Source organism: Corapipo altera, unplaced genomic scaffold (assembly GCF_003945725.1).
Source record: "Corapipo altera isolate COAL_440 unplaced genomic scaffold, ASM394572v1 2b, whole genome shotgun sequence".
Taxonomy (NCBI): domain Eukaryota; kingdom Metazoa; phylum Chordata; class Aves; order Passeriformes; family Pipridae; genus Corapipo; species Corapipo altera.
Window position 1 is genome coordinate 7918109 of NW_020884874.1, and position 23135 is coordinate 7941243.

Below are 23135 nucleotides of genomic sequence, written 5' to 3' on the forward strand. Positions count from 1 at the left end.
CGCCCCCCCCCCCCCCGGCTCCCGGGCTGGGGGATGAATAAAGAAGGATCCTTTTGTCTTTTTTTTTTTTTTGTAGGATGCACTGAATGTGTCTCAACTCCGCCTCCTGGGCTGCAAACAGAGACGAATTCACAGGCTGCAAATCCTGTTCATTGACCAGCTTTATTTATTTTTTAAAAATAACTCTCCCTCATTGGGCTTTTAAGCTCCTCGGGTGCCAGTGATGAGCCTATTTTTTTTCTTTCTTTCTTTCTATAGCCATCCCCTCAGGTAGCTGGGAAGCCCTTAAAGTTGGGAAAGAAAGGGACCTCTTTTAAACATTGTATTTCTCTCCCTTTTCAATAGCCAGCTGCAACTATGTAATTAAATTGTCAAAGTGAAACGTTGCGGTCTGAGCCGCGCATCAGTCTCGCACTTGAGCGTGGAGACCGCTTTTCTCTCCTTCTCCCTCTCGCCTCCTCCTCTGCTGTACCGCTTCACTCCGCGGTTCATGGCAGCGCAGAGGTGTCGCTGGAAGGTGCCTTGTCCGAGGGCTGTTTTTGATGGAAGTGTATTTACCATGAGGAGGGCCGTCCTGCCCGATGGGAACGGGTGCCAATCCAGCTGTGCTCTGGCGGCCGCTCCAGATGTTGGGATGGCTGCGATCACACAAAAACGTTATTCTGGGACTTTTTATCATTAGGTCGCTGCTCTAGGCTTGACCAGTCTGGTTTTTTGCGCCTGTTTTCCTCGTCAGTTCCATGTCTGTTTGTTTTACCTCTCTAATTCCCCAAAGTTGGTAACGATGTATTGCGAGACTTCAGCTGAACTTGTTGTTGTTAAATACGCAGATAAAGTGACTAAAACAGCATAGTCTGGCTACGAGATAAAGCTGCTGAGATTTAATTTGAATATGTCATTTATTAAAAGGCTGATTGTAAGTGGAAGACTGCCTGGAAAATGTCACACGTTCTCATAGTATGTACACTATATAGCCGAGTGTATAAATATGCATGATGCCTAGTGAAAATATCTTTGCTTTCTGGAACATTGATCTTCCCACATAAAATTAAACTGGAATACACAGTCCCCTCTTCTCTCCCCTCTTTTGCACACCACTAATTTCAGTTAGGTGCCCTTTCCTGCCTAAGGCAGGCGTTCTTGCTCCTGCTGCCTGAGTAATGAACGTGTACACGGTTCTGTGTGTACATCAGCTGGAAATGTGGACAAGAGTAGTATTGGGGAAATGAACAAAATAAAGTGTCGATGCATCTCTTTGGAAACAAACTGTAGTAGTTTCAAGTCCAGAGGAGTGGTATTATTCTTTGTGAGATATGTGACACATCCTATTTTCAGAGAGGGCTCTGTGCAGGCACCGGAGAATCATTGCTCGTTGTAATCCCATATAGTTTTGAGGACTGCAGAGGTCTGTAGTACAGGACATTGGCCCCTCAGAGCATCGCCTAATGTGATCTATATGGATTGCAGCTTTTAAGTTTCATAGGTTCTAGAATTACAAATTAGCTAATTTTAATCAAAACATGTGAAATGTTATCCTGGCTGGATATAAAGGCTGACTGTGCTGGATCCTCTGGGTTTGTTTTGTTTACTTTGGCTGCAGGCACACTCAGCGGTTTGGGAGATAGTTGTTCTTCTACAGTATAGCAGATGTTTGTCTGAAAGGGTGAGGAAGAAACAAAAACAACATTGTGTGAAGGAGAAAAATTACATAATTTTAAACTAATGCTTTGGTATTAAGCACTGGCATTAACCTTCATGTAGAGAGTTTCTCTTTTTTTAATCATGCGTGGCTCCTTAAGATTGGGAACCTCAAGATTTCAGATGACTTCAAAACTAAAGGCGGGTAGAAATGGCGTTTTGAACACATGTAATTTCTGGTTGAGAGCAAGACAGCTGATGGTAGAACCTTTCATAGCCTACCTTTCAATGTAAACTATGCTATATATGCTATGCACTTTTAGTAGGATAGTTGGCTGCTATCACCTAAGAAGGGGAAAGGGTGGGGGAGAAAAAAAAAGGTGGTTTGACTTTTTTACTGGTTGAGAAAGTTTAAATCCTGTGGTGGTCATTTACCCTTTTTCTTTACCGATGAATTAAGATGTCTAGTTGTTCTTCATAAACCCAAGGAATACAATAATGTAACAAATTGCTTACAGTGTGCAAAATGTTTGCACTGAAATGACAGAGGGAGCACAATGTGCCCTTGTGTAGGTTCGTATCTGTAATGTTCAAACAGGCGACTGTTTCCCTTCATCTGAACTGCTTTCATCTGGACCAGTGTAAAATAAGCTCTGGTAAGTAATCACGGCAGAGCAGAAAGAAAGGAATGTATACAGCAGTAGACAGCCTAAGCTGTAAAAACTGTAACCCGAGTATCAGCAGCAGATCAGATATCAAGGCTTTAAGGTAGGGGAAATGAAAGAGATGAAGGGGAGGAAAAGACGAGAGAGGGAATGGAAAAGTCAGCTTGGAAAGTGAAGGAGAAGTAGGAGGGCCCCCTCAGGGAAATTTGGCTCAGGGATTAGGGAATTTTATCATGGTGTACAGTGACCTACTCAGGTTTCAGCCCACATTGGATTGAATTGCCTCCCTTAGCTAGCAGAAAGAAAAAAGACTGGTGTATATGTGATTTCCCCCCCCCCTCGGATAATAAAAAGGCCGTTGGTACAAATGTCTATTTTAAGTACAGCAAATGCAAGGCACTATGAATGAGCAATAAAATTACCTCATCACAGAGACTTCCTTCGAGATTTGCTGTTTGATACAGTCAGATATTTGCTCTAGAAGGATCACAACACCCAACTGCTTGGTTTGGTGTTTTCCAACAGTAGTGTCGTAGCTCAGTTTTAACATGACTGTATAGATATTCAGGTTGCTCGCTCTTTCCTTATGCCAGATATTGAGTTACATTTTTGTTATCTCTAACCTAACGTACATGACGGTTATAACAAATTTTAATTTGATACAATGTTGTGTGCAAAAAGTACATGACTCTGCACAGTTTTCTGATATTACGTTTCAATGAAAAATATATTCAGGAGGAAGTGTTTTGTTTCCTTTCGCTGTGACCTTTACAGCCACTCTTTCTTTTTTTCTAGTTATTTTTTCTTTTGTCCCCCTTTCCAATTTTTTTCTTCCAGAGGTAGCATTCACTTTGTGCTTTGGAGGAAGAACAGATAATTATTCCGAAATTCAGTTCAGTACCATTTCTCACTTGCTGGTGGATAACAGCACACCTAGTAGATCCAAAGCTGTCATCGTCAGGGAACCCAGTACTATTTTAAGACAAAAATATTTTTTACAGTTTAACTGATGAAAGCACTTGTCGAGGCACAATGATGGCTCCCCCATGCATCCCTCCTCAGCTTATTTCCATTTGCCATCCTGCTGCCAGGAAGCTTAGGAGGAACAGCTAGGTGCTCTGAAATGTTGTGAAGTGAGGTTACATCCAGTACTGGATTGCACTGGAAGTTCTCCCGCACAGATGAGACAATGTATCCATGTGTCTCTAACAGTTGAAAGGCAAGCAATTAATTTGCACTGTAATTTCACAGGGCTGCTTCATGTGCCCAAGGAGTTTACCATCCATGAATATTCTCAATAACTAATTTGTATCTAAAATTGGGCTTCGTTCCTGATGCCTAAAGCTTAGGACAGCCCCATCTGTTATCATTTAATAGTAAACTCATCAGAATATCTTTCAGTTTAGTGTTTTAATATTCCCCGTTTGGCATTTGAAAGTACTACTGTCAGAAGGAGGAAAGTGGTGAAGCAGGCGTAGCAGCCTTGCGCCTGGAGCGAGCCAGTTCGCTCAGAACGCTCAGTAGGTTCCAAGGAAACTCCTCCCTTCTCTCCAGAAAAGCAAAAAATATCTTTGGGAAAGTGAAAAAGCAGGCAGGCTTTATCATTTGCATTATTTCAGGTGGAGGGTTTTTCTGTGGAGTCTCTGTGGAAGGGGTTTTTAGGGATGGCTGCAAAGGGAGTTGCATTGTCTACACAGGGAGCCTCACCTGCCAGTGTGTTGCAGAAATGGCACTTCCCTGAACAAAGTGGGTGAAACAGAACCAAACATGCACATGGGAGAACAAAGAAAAGTAAAGCATCAAGGAATTTTGCTTTCTGATAGCATAAAGGCCTAACCACCGAGTTCAGCATGGTGACAACATAAATAAGCAAAGAATGTGAGGGCTGGAAAAAAAAAAAGTTTGTTTTGTGACTATAGAACCATTTTTATTTCCTCGATGCAGTGAAAGTGAAAAGTGAATTTGTGGGGCTCTGCACTGAGTGGGTTATGCAGGCAAGGAAATGGAATGGAGCCACTGTGCTTCCTCCCAGATCTGAAATAAACATTCAGCAGTAAAACCTAGAAGAAAATGAGTCTGACAGACTCATTCTCCCCTGTGTTTCCTGCCTCCGTGTTTGCCAGGCCTCGTTCGGTGAAGCCAGGCCTTGCCCCCTGTGAATAAGGTTCATAGAGAAGGAAAGACAAGAGATCTAAGATGGAAAGAGAAGCATGGCTTAGTTTCAGAATGTATTAATTAGCAAAGATTTGGGAAAATGATGCATCGTAATGTAAAAAATCAAACTGTAGGTGTACTGTTACGATGAAATGAATCCTAAAGTGGGAAGAAATGTGATTATATTTTTACTGCCTAGCATATAAGTCAGTCTCACATAGGAAAGAAACCACAGTCTGGCAAGTCAACACACTCTTCTTCATCTTTCATGTGAATAGGAAGCAAATTCAAGTAGAAATACCAACAAGCGTAATAGTTATCCTGGCTCTTCCAGGAGGGACCATATTTCTGTGTAGTACAAGAATAGAGAAATCATACAGTTAAAACATGCAAATCACACATTGCCCTGCAGGGGTGATAAGTGGTTTGGGATTTAGCAGGGGGCAAAACCCAAATTGCTATCCATTGGGAAGGAAGGACTTTGGCAATGGTGTGTGACTGGGGCCACCAGAGCATTTTTGGACCAGTTTCTTTGGCAGGGATGAGCTGGTTGGGATGGCTGCAGCCATAGTGAATGCTCTGGCGGTTTGGCAGCTGTGATGGTGTGCTGTCAGCTAGAGGAGAGCAGGAGGTTTGGCTCTGGCAGAGTGATAACCAACTGCCTAGGTGCGCTGGCAGCTGAAGAGGTGGTTGGTTCTTCCGCTGGTCTTAGAAGCTTATCTGCTTGGTGCATGCAGAAAAGAACTGAGCTTGGCATGGCAGAGTGAGCACAGAAGGATGTGAGACAGGATTTCTATGGTTGTCTTCTCAGCTCTGTCACTGACCCACACTGTGGGTGGCACCAGAGTTTGGTCTCTTGGTTTCCCCACAGGGGACTGAGCACTGCCTCCCTGTCAGGGTGAAGTTAGGTTCCAGTGCTGTACATTTGGAATGAACTCTGTAAGCCCTTCAGGGCCACTGCTGCTGGGAGGCTCCCTTTGGGCTCACTGAAATTTGCTCTGGACTTAAGGGTCCCAGCTTAGCAGTGTGATTGCTGACTTGGGATTTTATTGATGATGAGCAAGGTTTTCCCTGGTGTGCTGGTCTTCCACATCATCCCAGCCCTCTGCAATGACTGCAGTGTTGAGGTGGCAGCCTCCATCCTACAGGCACTCCGCATCATTTTGGGGAATGAATCTGAAAGTAAGCATGGACTAGCTCAGTGCCTCTGCTGTCCTGTTCCTGCAGAAGCCTTTGAATTGCAGCTCCTTGGACATTGTCCATCTGGTCACCCACACTCACCTTCACATCTCCTCCCTGGTCTTTGGCAGGTCCATTATTTCTCAGTTCCACTGGCTCCTGCATAGTTTGCTTCATCACTGCTGCTTCTACTTTTCTGCTCCAACCTCGAGTCCCACATTACTGCTCTTCTCAAGCCTTGCTGTTACAATCATCACCCTTCCTTTCACTAAGCTTTTGAAGCTTGTACATCTTTCAGTGAGATTTTGCTCTGTGTGTACAGATTGTGTATTAATTTGCTTTCTTCCTTTCCGTAGCTTCATCAAGAACTTTTTCGTCTCTTTTTTTTTTTTTCTTTTACTGTTCCCCCCCTGTATTCACACAGTGAAAAATTATCTCGTCTTGTCTCATCATTTGTGTTTTGATTATGGCCACCACACTGGTCTTTACAAATCCCATCTTGTTACCCTATCTTGAATCCATGTAGATTGTGTCTATCATTGAAATCAAAGAAGTGAAAATACATGGAAACCCTGAATTAATAGTGCTCAGCTTCACGACAGTGGCTTCAGCAAGGACATGACCTGTGTGACCACATGCTCAGTTGTCAGGATGTTAGACATCACTGTAAATGGGTATTGTAGTCAGGAGTCTGAGGGAAGGTGATGTTGTTCTTTGGATGCTCATCTATGCAAGAGAGTTAAAAATACATTTCTCAGGTTTGACTGTCAGCTTGCTGTGGATGGGGTCATCCTTTTGGTTTGCTGTGTATGAAGTGTGGTGTAATGAAACTCTGGCAGTTAGTCACTGAGAGAATTATATTAAGGATGATCTGCATCACTGTAATAGGTAGGATAAATTATGAGGGAGAATGGCTTCATTTCTTTTTTTTTTTAACCACACCACTGTTGTTGAGAAAGCATGGTGTTAAAATGGTGTTTACTTTTGTTATTGCTAATATGCAGCTCATTGTACTCTCACTGAAGTTGGTAGGAAAGACCACAGTGATTTACTTTTTTATGAGAGAATCAAGTCTCTATGATGGGTAATTTCAAAGTCCATTGTATTTCTTGTCATAGTGAATGTTCGTTTTCTTGTATCGCTTATTACTTGAACTTTGTGCTGTTACAAACCCAACTATCATTTTGGCTACTTTCGGAAGAGACATACACATGTATGAATTTTCAAGAAAAAATAACCATATATACAATCTTGCTTACATATTCCTTGACAAGTAATTGGAAATTACTCATTGCCTGAGTTGATCAACAGTGCAGATAAAACACAAAGCACCCCCAGGAGGCAAATTTAGAGCTACTCAATTAATTTGGTTGCATGGGATTTAAGTACATAAGACTTTGTCAATTGGTCTCTACCTTGCTAGATTAGTCTCTAGGGCTGTGTCTCCATAGTTGAAATTCAGCAAAGCAAGGGCAGCTGGCAGATCTTTCCCTCAAGCATCCATAGACCCTTTCAGGATGTTCTGGGTGAGCTGCAGTGGTGAGATTTCACTCCGCAATTCCAGGTCATTTTGTTATTGGGTTCCCATGGGTTAGAAACAGTGTTAGTGCATTGGTACTCTTCAGCACTAGGAGAGTTTTCTAAAAAGCTAAGAAAAACCAAAAAAAACTTCTAGAAAAATTTCCCATTTTTGCTAGTTCTTAAAGCACAGCATTGCATCATTCAAATGAGAGCTTAAATATATATTTTAGAAATAGGTAGGTGTACAATACACTGCATTGTACTCATTAAAAACTGTAGTAGTGACATAGTTCAGATGTAGTGGGCTGTTGTACTTATAATGCTGAGTCTGAAATTAGAGTTGGAATAGTGCAATGTTTTCCAGCAATTCAGGGCTGCACAGGAGAGCCACAGAACTGTGACTTCCATCAGATGGTCAAGTGAAAATGAAAAGGGGAAAAACCAAAAGGAAATTGATGCTTCAGGGATCTGCTGTGGCGTTTTGTTTTGGGTTTTCTTTTCCTAAAATGTGTTTGTAGCACAATTACACAGATGATACTCTTGGAAGAGTACAAATTGCTTGTGTTTATTGCTTATAGGTGCCTTACAGCGCTCGTTGAGTGATAGGAACACCTATGTAATCTGGTGTGATGAATGAGTCAGGAGCAGTGCAGTGCTCTGAGGTTCTGGAGCACAGTGCCTGCTGTAGATTTGAATTCGAAAGCAATTATCATTTCATTAATTTTATTTATTTGTTTAAATGACTGGAGAATTACTGTGTTCTATCATTAGAGTTGCTCCCACTCAAAAATTAAGCTAAAGCAGTTACTAGACAAAATCTAGCAACCTGTGAATTTGACATGTACCATTTATTTTGAATTGGCATCATATTCTCCTTATTCCTTTGCTGGTAGCCAGAGTCCTGGGAGGCAGTGCTTATCAGAAGCATTATTTTAGATGTCAAGATCTTGCAGGAATATAAAGTTTGGAATTTGTTTTAAAAGAATGCTGACAAAAAAAGAAAAAGCAGAGACCAAATATAAAGGCTTTGCATGTGGCTTTTTCATTTCAATTTATAGTTGTCATACTACTTTAAGCTGATCTTTGCCATCACAATAATTCATTAGCTGGTTTCCTTTGGTAATTTTCTAAATCCATAAGCTGTAGAGCTCCATGGCACTATTTGGTCTCAGAAAGCTTTGTTGCCTGGCTGCAGATTTCTTAACTTACTCTGCTAAATCTCCTGGCCCAGTAATGAGTGTTTTCTACAGAAATATTTTTGCCATATGACCTAGAGGACATATTTTTAATAGAAATTGAGGGTTATAACAGTCATGCTCCATACTTTGCATTTCTGTACAGACATAAAATGTAACTGCACAGCCACTTGGAAATCAGTTTAAAAATAAATATGGCAAAATTGAGAAAGGTTTTCTTAAACAAATATAAGAGATGTTTGTATGAAACATTATGGTAAAATGCTTTCACAGTGAAGAGTTTTTAAGTGGTTTGACTATGTGAGGGCTTATAACTGAGGAAAAACTTCTTTGCTGCGATTTTATTTGATTTGGTTCATGGGCACCTTAAGGAACTGTAATTGTGTCAGTGACCTGCTCCAGCTGAAAAGACTGTAACCCAGTAAGATTGATTAACTATTGGTTGAAAAAAAATTCAGGTTTTCTGTTATTCTCTTGCTGCATTCTTAAATATTTTATGGGAACAGAGACAAGTTGTGTGATGAATGTATGTTAAAATATTTCTGACATTGAATGTCAGAGCAAAAGTCATAAATAACTTCCCTTTTAATTTTCTTTAAATTACAGACGTATGAGTCTCTGTCATAATTACATGTGCCAGTTGGAGATTTAAATGCATTTCACTTTATGCACTTGACTTATGAAATGAACATTAGTCTTTGAGGAGGTGGGCCAAACCTGACATTCCTCATGTAGCACAGATACAGTTCAATTTATGCAGTCCTCCCTTCCTTCCAAATGGTTATTGATTACATAAATAAGTAGGTAATTTTTCTCTTTCAGAACTTTGCAGAAAACACTATGAATGAGCTCCTTGGCTGGTATGGTTATGATAAGGTTGAATTAAAAGATGGAGAAGATATTGAATTCAGGAACTACTCAGCAGACGGGGAAAGCCGCCAGCACATTTCTGTTCTCAAAGGTAATGAGACTTCATGTTTCTGTGTTCATGCAAAGAAGGATTAATAGCTCAACTGTCTGAATTGGTGTGGATTGGGAAGCATGTTCTGCTACTTGTGTCTTGGTTGCTTTGCATAAAAATATCTTGAGAGTATCTTGTGGTATAGGGAAGCCAATAAGGTATGAGGAAAATCACTTAACAGAATTGCTGTTGGTAGGCACTTACTGATATATCTTCACAAATAATGCCTTTTGTGAGTCAGTTGAAAGTCATTTACCTGTGGTACCAATAAACTGCTCATGAAAAGAGGGAGCCCTTTCTTATCAGAGTGGCTTTAAGGAACCCTTTAGCTTTCCATACTAAGGCTGCTTTTAAACCTCTTTAAGTGTTGAAAGATTTTAAACTGGAATATTCCAAACACATGTAGGAATGAGTGTGAACATTCACAAAAGGCTTCTAATCCACCTTTGTAACATACTGTCTTCTGCAAGTGTAGTAGAAATTTTCCGGGGATGGAGTTTGTTTGGGACAGTGCTGAATCTTTGTGATTCAAAATGTAAAGGATGAGATCCTGTCTGTTTGTTCCATCATTCAGTTTTTGCCTTCTGACTCCTCAGTCCCATGGGATGGGTAGGGACTTGTCATCAGAGTGAAGAGAAGAGTAGAAAAGTACTGCATCTTGACTTACCGAACAGGAGTTCCACAAAGGTGAGGTAAAGAGAGGAAATTGCAGCAGCTCTTATGCTCTTGGAGTGCCACTTTTCACTGTGTTCCTGGACAGCAGTGTTTTGGGTTTTCTTTCTGATAGCCAGGAGCAGCACTGTATTCATTGAGTGTTGCAGTGAGTACTGATACCGGAGAGACCAGTACTGAAGGAGAGATGGCTAGAAAAGAGGTGAAAAAATTAGAGGTAACAGGAAACAACCTAATTGTGTTAAAATTGAATGTTTGCGGCTTGTTAGTTCTATAGCAACATTGGTGATCAATAATTATTTTTCATTTAAAATACAATGACATTTAGCTGCCTTTGAAGAAACTTGTGCCTGTGTAGCAATGCGCTTTGTTTATTTATGTTTTAATAAATAGATCTTTTATTGAGTGACTTGTGGCTCCAGTCTATGCTTGATGAAATTTGTGACATACTCTTTTTATGGGCACATGATACAAATCCTATGTTTTATGTACCACAGATGTCGAATGTCTGTGCAGGTAGAAATTTTTGGTGTGTGCAATCTATGAAAGGGAAAAAAGTACATTTCTTGTTCTAAGAGATGGGAAGAGGGGGAGTTCTGAGAATTAAGTCCTACCCCATAGCTGAAGTGTATGAGAGAAATTCCTACCAATAAGGATCTTGAGGTGATTTGGGATTAAAGAATTAGATTAATAACTGTCATCATTTCATGCACACTTTACTGTGATTTCAATATTTTGTTCATTTCTTTAAATCCTTTTCATTATTGCTACTCAGAATTCTTTTCTTCTTCAGTTTATGCTTCTTGCATTGGTGAAGTCACAGTACACTGGGTGTGATCACCATGCAAACAGTAGAAATAAAGTACAGGAATAGGATGCCATTGACAAAACAAGGCATACAAAATAATCCTACCTTTTACCTTTTGCAAAAAGAAAGCGTGAATTTGATTTTAAAAAAAATGGAGCATTTCTGAAGAATCCTGGAAAGAATAAATTTCTATAAAAGGGAAAATGTTTGGGGTTTTTTGTGCGCTCTTCTTGTGTTAGGGTAAGTAATTTAATGAAGAGATTGGTGAAACTATATAACGCCATTTAAGAAATATATGTGTCATACTGTACAATGTGTTCTTTGTGTTTTACAGAAAATTCTTTGCCAAAACCAAAATTACCCGAGGACAGTGTTATTTCACCGTACAATATAAACCCAAGCTACCCAGGGCTTGCAACAGGAAATGGACTATCAGACTCACCAGCAGGGTCGAAGGATCATGGGAATGTACCTATTATTGTCCCATTAATTCCACCACCTTTCATAAAGCCACCAGCAGGTAAATCCTAATGAACATTTTTTAAAAATGGTTGCTGTCACGGACAATGTCCTGAGACTGCTAGATCATGATGTCTTAGCAAGAGGGCTGATTTCAAAATGATTGAAATCCGGTCACAGGGAACTTTAAAATGGAGTGGAAGACTGGCTTTAGTTGCTTTAGTATTCTTGAAAAACTTCTGCAAATGCAGTGACAACAAACTTGCACTGCTTGTGACACTCCTCATGCTGGATTATACTCTCAACACTTCAGTAGAATCTACTTTTAGAAAAAAAAATAATTTTGTTCTGGTGAATGAAGCCTTTAAATAAATTAATGGAAGATTATTAAATTGAAAATAGGCTTCATGAAGGAAACAGTGAGAGAGACAAAGCCATCAAATCAGTATCATGTCTGTATATCAGGTTAACAAGCTCATACTGGGAAAACTGTCTCTTGATTTCCATTGAAATCCCTGACCATTTTCTCTTGAGGGTTTAATAAGATCTTCACTCTACCCAGGAGACTGTGCTGAGATGTGTCACCTTTTCATTAGATTTTTATCAGGAGTGATTTTATAATATGCCATTCCTCAGAGTTTGCATGAAAGATTATTTATTCCACTCCACATGCTGCTTACTGTAATCTGTGAAAGGAACTCTTGCTGCTACACCAAGGTGATTAATTGTTGTGTTATTGTTTACTGCTCTACACAGTGTGATAATTGGTGAATCTAGATAGGAATAGGCTCAGTCCTGCTTCCATGGACGTCCCTGGATGTTGTTCTGGTTGCTCTTGAGTGATCAGGGTGACATGCAACACCTACCCTAGAACAGTAGCTCTCTATGCACACAGGGGGGAGGCACCTTGGCTAAAGAGTCCCCACCAGGTGCAAGGGTGCCTCTGCACAGGCAGAACAGCCTGTAGGATTAGGTCCCAGCTGTTAGATGGTCACCTCTGCCCTTTGTAGCTTTTTCAAAAGGTAACTGTAAAATACTGATCAGTCCCAGAACGTGTTTGCCTGTTGTCAGTCGTGTACAGTTGCCCCTCCTAAATTATTGTTATGCCCTTGAGTTTTTTCTCTATAGAAGTATACCAATATACTATGAATAATTTTAAAATGTTACTCAATACTCATTCCCTGCCAAAAACTTTCAATCTATTTTATATAGTATTTGCTAATTACCAAAGCTATTTGGGCCCATTCCTGCAGCCTTTACACAGCTAAAGATCTCGGGCCATATGGGCTGGATCCTCAGCCGTTGTTGATTTGGCCCTAAAGCTTTAATCAAGGGCTTGTGCCATCCCAAGCTATTTTCCCCTCCAATGTGAGTCACAAATGAATCCAGAATGCTGAATTTGTGGTATGTGAACACAAGGCTATAGCATACATTGTGCAAATTGCCACAGTTGCTGGATTTTTATGACATCAAATAAGCAGGAGGAGATGGAACTATGAAGTAGAGAAACAAATTACTGCAACAGTAGTTAAATGGACACAGGCTAATCTTGGCCAAGTCAACTGCCTTCTGTTCTTTGTCCATCCACCTATGGCATATGATCCTGTGTTTGAATGTACCACTAAGGGTAATGTGCGGAAAAGGCTTTTCATAAGTATTTTCAACTTTACTTTTTAAAATCCATTAATTAATAACGATCGTTGTTTTACCTACATAGGGGATATAAATGCATAATCTCCACCTCCTCTGACTTTATCCCATGATCAGTAATGAGCACTAGATTACCATGACTTCTGAGCAGATGAACATATTTATCTCACCTTTGTTTTAGAGAGCAAAGCTTGGGAGGACTGGAGGGGGAGGAGAACCACAACCTTTGTGGGATTTGCAATAAGCATGGCCAGTAATTTTTTGTTTTATCTTAGGGCGTAGGTGCCCTACTCATGATCACCCCAAAGAACCTGGCAAGAAATGACTGGTGAATACAAGTAGAAAAGGGAGTACAAAGGAGAGCCAATGTGCAAGGCAGTGGTCTTGGCACTGCACTTTGACACTGTTCTGTGGGCACTACATCAAAGCAGAAAACTTCAGAGTGGTACAAAGCCAGACAAGAGTAACTCTGGGAATGTTTTCTTGGAGTCCCTCGCAAACACAGGGGATAACTTTGGAAACAGCACAAAGGTGCTTCTTTGAGTTGAGCATGCAAATGATTAGACTCACATCATTAATTTTCAACATGGGGAACAGACAGACTATGTGACAAGAACAGAAGCGGCTTACATTTGTTTGAGTTAATAAATGAAGTAAGATGACAGGAGGGAGAGGCAGAAAGAGGCCAAGAGAAAGCTTCGAGGTTGAAACACTGGGCAGGAAAAGGGACATTTAGAGTGTGTTTTGAGTAGACACACATAGGACAAGGTTACGTTATGGGCCAGAGAGAAAAACAGGTAGTAATGCACTGTAGTGACTGATATGCTAAGAATTGGGATGCGTCCAGACTTTGTGAATGGATGAGGAAAGCTTTTAGATATTGTACAGGAGAAAAATCTACAAGACTTAAATATAGCTCGAAACAGAGTGCCCATAGGTAAAAATGATACCTAAATCATGAACCTGAAAGACAGGAAAGATGGTTCAGTCCAACCTTATTGAGCAAATAATATGGAGTGAGCACTCAGGGAGAAATTATTAAGACTTTAATTCTTGCTGTATTGATCTTGAACAGAAGGGTCAGCATGAGTAAAAAGGTGTCAGACAGGCTGAGGTATTCATTTGGACAGGAGTGTAATGGTCTGAAGAGGATAAGCAGATCCAAGAAACAGTCACAATGAATTATTAGTTGAATAATTTTTGCTGATAAGATTCTATTCAGATAAGAGGGAGAAGAGAAAGAGCAGAGCATGGGTGATGCTCACAGAAGCCTGAAGGGAGAAATGGGAAGGATACTTGGCAATGTGCACTGATGTAGCAATTGCAGATGAAGACACTGGGGAAGACAGTCAGGAAGCCAAGGGAAACAGGATTTCCAGGGAAGCAAATATGACTCTTGGTATCAGAAACAGCTACCAGCTTGAGCAAGAGGGGGAAGTAGTGCTGATCCTGAACTGTGTCTAGGAAGCTCTCATTGAAGATTTCAGCAGATAGGTTTTCCTTGAGTGTGCTGAAAAACTCAGAACTGTGTCCTGTCTGCATTCATATTTTGTACAACCAGGCTAAAACCTTGAACATTTAACAAAATTACCTTTTTTCCTTATGCCTTTGCAGTAAGGTGTTTTGAAAACCAAATAATTTTGACCGATCTGACTAAAATTTATCTCCAAGCTGTTCAGATTTCTGTTTTAGTCAAATGAAATGTTAGGTACAAATTGGCTTGTATGATCCTGGAAAACATTAGGGGTCTACCTAACCAAAAAGGTAGATCCAATAAAGGCACTCTCTCTTTACTGTACCTCAAAATTACACCCAAAAAAGGCTGAGTTAAATGCATGGGCCCTGTGTGGTGCACTGATTGTGTACAGACTCGTTATGGCACGTCAGTGGAGGATGCTAAATCCAGTCATGGGAAGCCTCTACCGGAGGGATGCAAATTATTCTGATGTGGAGGCTGTTTGCAAGACCATTGCACTGATTTGTACCACCAGGCAGGTAGGCCACACTCAGGCAGTCTCAAAACAAATGTGACTTTATAAGTCAATGTCAGCCATCCAACCTGCATCTGGAAGCAAAAAAGAAGTCAGTGCAGCCTCCAGAGAGCTGATGTAAGAGTCTCCTTGTGGCAAATAACCGTCCGTCTTGCCCAGCAGGCTGGTAACTACGTTTAGAATTGGCAACAGATTCTGAGTGATCTTCAGGGTTAGTCTTGAGTACAGCTTGTTGCAACAAATTGATCCTAAGTTTATTTCTATTTAGTGTTAGAAGATTCTTATTTTCTCCACAGCAACGTAAAGAAGGTGTGTGGGGTTTTTTGTTGGTTGTTTTTTTTTGCAATTTAAAAATTATATAGAAATAGCAAGGAACAGAAGTACAATAGCCAGGAATGATCTAGAACTAAAAATTCTACCACAATTGTGCAGAGTAGTTGGCCTTAGTATATTTCGTGCAAACCTTTTTTATTCTGCAACCCTTAATGACAGAGTAAATCTAAGAGGGCACTTAGGGTGACTCTGCCCTTTTGCTCAGGCAAGTTTGGACAACTCTTGTTACATGGGATGAAGGAAGGCAAAAATCAAGACTAGTTAAAGAAGAATGCAAAAAATTCTTTCAATGCAGGTGAGAACACGCTGCCTCCTCCCCCTGGCACCTGCTGGAGGCTATGGTGTCTCAGTTTTCCCATTTCTTTGAGTGTTCTTCGGCTCTTTGATTTACTTTATCTTGGGATCCCAATGGCAGTACCTTGGTAGGGGAGGTACAAGTGCTGCTTGGTCTATCCTTTGAGCATGAATGTTGGCAAAATCCTTCCCTTTCCTTCCTCCTTCTGTGTACAAGCGATGCACAGAGTGCTTCTGCTCCTCTGAGCATCCCAAACAAGAACCAGCTCCCTGCCGTGCTGAGCTGCAAGGGAAGGTCACTGCCAAGGGACACAGTGGAAGGGGAGGCAGAGAGGATGATGTTATGCAGTTGATTGAGCTTTTCACAGTGGAAAGAAGTACAAGGGGAAAATAATGCTCCCTCCCAGGGTTTTCACAAGATACTGAGTACATTTGGAAAAGGAAAGGGTATTTTAAACCTACAACCCACAGATCAGTGTCTCTACACAATGTTAGGTTCAGTGATTTCCAAACTATAATGATTGGAATTGTACCAGAAGCTATCAGAAACTCATGAAAGTAAAGAAGAACTGGGCTACAAGAACTGAATCTGGTGATGCAAAATGTCTTAAAGGAGGAACAGAAGCATTTGCAGTTCTGACTACCTTGTAAAATAGACCCATGACCTAAGCTGACGAGGAAGTGTCAGATTCAAATACTAAAGTGAGTAATTAGTTATTTTATAGAAAGGAATGAGTGATTTTCTGTGTTATGTCTTAATATTACTTTAGAATTAAAGTTTATGGGAGATTTTGTAAATACAGGTGCACATGAGTAACTTTGTGCAACATGTGGGAATAAGCAGAGTCCCTGCCCTACAAACATTCTGGAACTGCCTGATGAAACCTCTCTCAATATTTATATTGTATTTGAGGAATCTGGAAGCATCAAAGATGTTTTAAATGGTGTTTAGCAGGGCAGTAAAAATAAACTTGTAGATCATCTGTCAAAATTCACCAAGGAATTGGATCTATGACTGCATTACTAAGAAGTTTGATTCAAGGTAGAATACAGTGGCAGTTTTCCTTAAATAAAGACCATACTATTAGATCTAATTAAGTCTATATATTGAGGAGGCTTTCATTTTACTATGCTCTGGATCCCTCTTCAATATTTCACAAATATCTTATTCCAGTTGCTGAACAACATTACAATTTCTCTAACTACAGGTTTAGCTCTCTAATAAAGACCACTGCAACAAATCCTATAGTCGCTACTCTTCAAATTATTTCTCTTGTTTTCAATTTGAAACTAGTAAGTAGGCTTACTGCTGCCTGGGTTTTTTAAATGCTAGTGGTTGCCAGGATGCCTGCCCCATCTAGCCCACTGTTGATATCTTTTGCTCTCTGTAGAGGGCCAAGTGTTTCTTTTGTGCTAAAAACAAAATCACAAATCCACACATTCACCTTAATAGCATATATTCAAAATACACAGGGAGTTCCCCCTCTATTAGCTGAAATAGGTGCTTTTTTTTCACATGTTCAAAACCTGCCTAAATGCCAACTTTTGTGTTGTGTATTCAGTCCTTACTGAACTATGCATAAGAATATGCCTAAGCTCATACATAGAAAATGTAGGCAGGCGGTGGTTCCCCAAAATGATTTTTTAAAAGGAGCTGGGACATTTTGCTTTATTGGCAGAGTAGTGAACTTCGAGACTGGTCCTTAAAAGGAAATGCATTGTAGAGCCTCTGAGGTATTTCCATAGCGATGGCAGCAGCAAGCTTTCTATTGTCAGCCCTATTTTTTAATCTTCCTCTGGTAATTACTTTTTCTAAGGTACTTTTTGTACCTTAAGTTTGTCACACCCCCCCTCTATTTAGAGGACCAGCACTTAAGTGGTATCACAAGTGGATCTACAACAATGTCTCAGGAGTTTGTTTCTTCGTTTTTTTTAGTTTGAGATTGATTTGGTAAATCATATTGGGTGTAAGAAAAATTACTGTAATGGTGCTTCTGCCTTACTTGGGATCAGCAACATCAGGAACTGCTTTGGGATGAAAAGTCTGAATACGTGCTCTTTGGTTTTCTTCAACGGCGATCTGGGGTTTCAGAAGCAGCAGGCGGGTAACTCGGAATTAACCAGTTCTGAAATCCTGGCAGATCCCAGTGGAAACAGTGAGCCCTTATTGTTATTGCTGCAGATGCTGGAGTCAAGTTAAGATCTAATGTCTTTAAAAAGGAAGTTTTGCAGCTTTTCATTAGAAAGTTGTAGAGAAAGCAGCTAAAATATTTAATGATTATATATACCAGTGGATTGAGCATAGTTTACCATCTAAAGGTAAAAGTACTGTTTTAGCTCCCTACCAAAAAAACCTGGGATCTGAACTGCCTATGTGAGGGGGTGGAATGGAGCAAACAGAAAAAGACAAGAAAAGCGGAAGAAAGCAGTAGTGGGGAGACATGGCTTCTGATAGTGTGGTGGAAAGAAACTAATACCAGAGATGAGTTGGATGGTTGGGAGACACTACAGAGGGATGGAATGCCAAATATTTGCTGTATCAGATCACAGATACAACCACAGACAAGGTACAGGTTTCACACAAGCTCACTCAGTCCAAGTGCCATATTTGAAATCTCAATCCCAAACCCTGTGTCCTCCTGGTCTTCCTTCTGCTCAACAGAACTTTTTCAGTACTGCGGTTGGGCACCTTCATTATTTTCTTGACTGAAGAACTGAGTATCTCCTGCTGCATTTCTTGCAAGGAAATATGGAAAGTAAGGTTTTGAAGTACCTGCTTGTGGATCATAATAACATACAGGATTAGAGCCGTAGCTGCATTTGGTTTCATCCACCTTTTTGAAACTGGAGTTAAAATTGAACATATGTATCAGATAGTTCAAAACGGTTATTAGTAGAGTATTGCAACCTAAAACTTAGTAAACCAGTAAGCTGATCAGTATCTAACTCCAGAATTGTAGGGATTTTAGGAACGTTATATTAAACACTGTAGGTCATGCTGGTTTGCTTAGATAAAGACACAGGACTGTACATGATGCATTTACTCATTGCCTTCCTTCACTTCCCCCCACCTCTCCAAATTATGGTTCCGTATAAGATCGATTAATGTAAACTGCTGCTCTTCGGATTTAAGAGGAACAATTTTCTGCAGCTCCTTCACACTGGTTTGAAAGGAAAAAAATACCAAACATTCCGCTTAATTAAGACCTAAAGAGGCGGTGCAAACTTTTGATGATTAATTGAAGCATGCTTTAGACTGATGCATATTTAGTTATTATAATGTGATAATTTTATCTTGTTATACAAACTACTCCCTTTGGGAACATGATTTAACACTGCAAACACTCTGTGTTTATTGCATTGTTCATTATGAAAAATGCGCAGGCTAAAAACCACAAGGAGATGTAACTGAACAGTGTCTGTGTGGTGGGTGCAGGGAGTAATTCTTCCACCTGTAATGACACGACCTAGGGGCAGAAAAACACAATATTGTAACTCCCACAGTAGCTCTCCCTATGAAGAGTTGGGATCTCGGAAAAGTAGAGACTGGAGATTTAGACCTTGTAGAGTATGTAGAAGGAATATATCTTTCTATTACCTGGTGTAATTACAGAGGACAGCAATATGTATGTTCTGCTGAATATTCTCCTGTTACTATTCAGTTGTGTCAGTGCCATCTCCTCTTTGTCTCACCTGTATGAGTGCCCATGCTACCTGTCATAAGTGTGACAGATATGAGAATATGCTAAACACTTTGCAAAATCAGGTCATAAAGTTGAAGGTCCAGATGGAGGAAAAAAAATACAGTTATTAAAAAGTATTTTCTTTCACTCAGGATGGTCAGTGCCAGGACTTGCAAATGATATTTTTGTACTTTACAAACATGTGTCAGCATAGCTATGTAAGTCCTAAAAGTGATGGTGAATGATCTTCATCAGAAGAGCTGCTCCAGTGAGAGTTCATGTGATGGATATAGGCATGGTGTCAGGATGAGCTCATGTTACTTTAAGTAGATATACTAAACCAGACTACCAGCAAAGGTTTGACTATGAGCAAAGGAGAACATTGCTGATGTAGTATACTGATGTAGTTATTGTGGAGAAGCTTTCTTAGTACAGTTCTAATCAGAAAAATACTAGAATAAAGACTGAAGACAGATAAGCAGTCTCAAATTGCTGGATTTGAAACTCCCACTTCCCTCTGATCTTGCTGCTTCAGGTTCTTCTTGCTGAGTGTTCTAGGGACAGGAATTTGATACATTTTCCTGAAAGAAGGGCGGGAATCTGGTAAAGTGATTTTCAAAGAATTCAGCCTTGAAAAACGAAGGTCTGTGAAAAAGCGAGAGGAATTTTATCTTGAATGGAATGGAAGATTTGAATTTTTGGTTTCATATTATTTCAATTTGTGTTTAACAAATGACAGCAGTTAAATCTCAAGACTCTGGCTTTACGTATTTCACACAGTCTTACTGTTTTGAGTCTAAGGTTTTGCTTCCCATTGCTGGTAGAAACACACGAAGTATCACTTCCTGTTAATGTTGCAGTCATCTTTTTTTGATCACTAAGCTTAATACACTGTAACAAAACATCCCTATTAGTTATTTTCACAAGGCCTGCTCAGATCTCTACCACAACTGGTGGGAAGAAGGAAAACACACAGTCAGGTTCGGACCTTTATCATTGTCCCCACCTATCATCCACACTCATAGGCCATAGGTCATAGCTCTGTACCTCTCCTTGGCACAAAGCGTGGGACCTTTTCTCTGCTGTTCTTAACTTCACTTGAAAATGAAAGAAAGGATTTGATTTTAGACCAAGTTTTCCTCCTGATGGTCTGTAATCGTGTGATACTGGATATTTTCTATTTCACTTGATGAACTCTGTTACAAAAAGTTAGAAGTGCATCAAAAATTGACTTGGGCAAACCTATACCTGAGGGAGATTACTTAAATAGTAATGTATTAGTGTACTGTCTCAGGAAGTGCATGCTCTAAACTGTCTTCTGAAGTACTGGTATTTCCTGGCTGCCTCACGTGGCCATGCTCTATTAATCCTTTTGTAGCATGTTCCTGAGTCTGTTAAATGAAGAGACATCTAGTTTTATTATTACCGCTACCATGAAAAGGATTATATTGTATGTGACCATTGTTTGATGACTAGAGTGAGAAGGGAGTAGAATAGAGAAATAATTGAACTTCTTTGTATTTAGCTAGACTATTTTTCTCCCTTTCTCCCTTCTTTCAAAATGATGAACATTTTGATGACTATTGATGATGACTCCTGGATATCACCTGTCACTTCCTGGAAAGTGCAGACAGTGACTGGAAGTAGTAGTCTGTAGACCATTCTTTGCTGTTTTATTGACTGTGAGATCCATGGACCACAAGTGAAGCAATGCTCTTCAAAGGAGTCCCCATGAGATGGTGGTGAAGTTTTACTGGTCAGAGCATGGCAAGATAGCAACTTGATGTAGTAGGTCCCTTTCCCTCTTTCCTCCACTCCCCTCCTTGCCAGGATGTATCTTAGAGAAAGTCTTTGGTAGAAGGAAGTGGATTGAATCTTACTGGCCTGCAAAGCCTCCTGCAGAAAAATGCATAATGTTGCTTTTCCATGTAAACAGCTGTTGGTGAGAGCCTGTGTAATTGAAAATGGACAATTGTGTGGATCTTTCTGATCATCCATGGGAGACAGATCGTGAGTATCAGTGAACAGGAGTTCAATGACAGTTGAGGTGTTCTCCCTATCAAGTTGCTCATGAAAGCCCCTGAGAATTCCAGTGGTGAAGCTCTGTGTTTCCACTTAAAACTGTGCCCCAGACAAGATGACTTGCTTCAAAAAGAGCTATTCCAGCACCTACTTTGCCAGTGAACTCTCTTTCAGCTCTGTAATATCCTTTTTTCATTTAAGAGAGTTACTCTCACCAGAAATGAAGGCTATTATAAAGGTATCACTGGTATATCTTCTCTTTTCCAGAGATAAAATACTTCTTATCAGTAGGCGAATAAATGTTGCTATTATCTGAAACAAGAGTCTACCGTCTGGTTCCTTTGATTCAGAGGATCTTCTGTTGCCCTGATACATTCAAAGGGACAGGTTCAGTCTGTAAGGAATTGGTTTATTATGGTGTAAAAGTAGCTGAATCCAGGTCCCTTTGTAAAAACTTAGTATTTTAAAATGGCTCAGGATAAAAATGGGAAGAAGAGCTCTTGGTCTGTGCTGGAGTAGTTAGCATCCTGGACAAGACTTGTCTGGAGAGAAAGCTACAATGACCCTGTGCAACACCACTGTAGCAGCACCCTGTGTGCATTGCTGATATTACAGTCAGCTCAGGGGCAGATTTTTGACCCTGTAGATGGCTTGTGATAATTTTGGCAATAGTGTTTTGATTTCCCTTGATGTGCAGTATATGAAGGTATTTATAATATTGGCAAATTCCACACTAAAGGATAAGTGATAAAATACGTTAAACACAAATCTGTGTTATAACTTAGCCTTAAATATTGGTTTAAAGGTAGACAGTCTGATTAAAACTAAGAGGTCATTATTTTACATTGTAGAATTTTATTTGTCGCTGTAAATCATAACACAATTTGTTGAAGGAAAAAAGTTATTAAACTAGCAATACTTATTCCAATAAGGTGAGTAAATGCAGCACGTAGTTCTGACTTATGATAGTCAGGGAAAGGAGCCAAATCACTCTGCTAAAAATTAGTTTGCCAATAATTTTACAGAACGATGACAGCGTAGCTTCAAAAACAAATCCTTTATAGGGAAATAGGATGGCTGCATGACAGAATCTCTGAGCTATGAATTCTCCACAGCTCATGGATCAGGAACTACTTTAACAATTAGTCTTCAGGGATTTTTTTTCCAGAAGTTAGACAATGGCTGCTGTCTGTAACTAAAAGGTCACTCTGTATCATAAACTGGACATGAGAACTGAAGAATTCTGAGTTTTAAGTCAGAAAGATTCCTGCTAACTTATTACCTTGATCTGTTCACTAGGCTTAACTATTCACTGCCCTTGTCTGTGAAGCTGAGGTGGGAACGATGACCACACAAGGATATTGCTGCCCTTTAGCAAATAAGTCCTGAGGTCTTTTTACATGGCAGAAGGCATTACATACCACATTCATAACACACGTTAGAGAAGAGCTTGAAAGAAGCTTGGGAAGTCTGCCGGAAATAAAATTTGACCAATGAGCATAATGACTGGAAAATAACATGGCAGATTTTGCCACAGTGCTGCATCTTCTGTTTTGCTCAGGTCTGTGTTTCTGTGACTGTCGAATTCACACAAAAGCTGTTTTACGCTAGTCATTATTTCAAAACTGCAGAAAAGGGGCACTCCGTGTTCCTTCCTTCTATTTAGAAGAGGGCTTGTGTTAGAGACCTGCCTTGGTGCAGTCTCTTCTTGCTGTGTTTTTTTGCGGTCTCTTGCTGAGCAGAACATCTCAGGGGCTCACTACTGCAGACTAAGTAACAAGAGCAAAGCAACAATACTCAGCCTCCAGTCTTGGTTACTCATTTGATAAGGAGTTGCGCACTCTTAAACACACTAAAAATTTCTTGAGATTTCCAGAGATTTTCAGCCATGCACCATTTTTGAAGCTAA

At 40.1% G+C, this 23135-nt stretch overlaps 1 protein-coding gene across 2 annotated transcripts in view; it reads left to right on the forward strand.

Moving 5' to 3' along the window:
* The first annotated feature begins 77 nt into the window (after positions 1–77).
* Positions 78–23135, forward strand: part of SOBP (sine oculis binding protein homolog) — a 116332-nt gene continuing 93274 nt past the window's right edge. For both annotated transcript variants that reach the window (XM_027633651.1, XM_027633657.1), the window contains exons 1-3: positions 78–957; positions 9176–9314; positions 11129–11314. In XM_027633651.1, coding sequence (XP_027489452.1) covers positions 940–957; positions 9176–9314; positions 11129–11314 — 343 coding nt within the window. In that variant the 5' untranslated portion in view covers positions 78–939. The remainder of the gene's footprint in view (positions 958–9175; positions 9315–11128; positions 11315–23135) is intronic.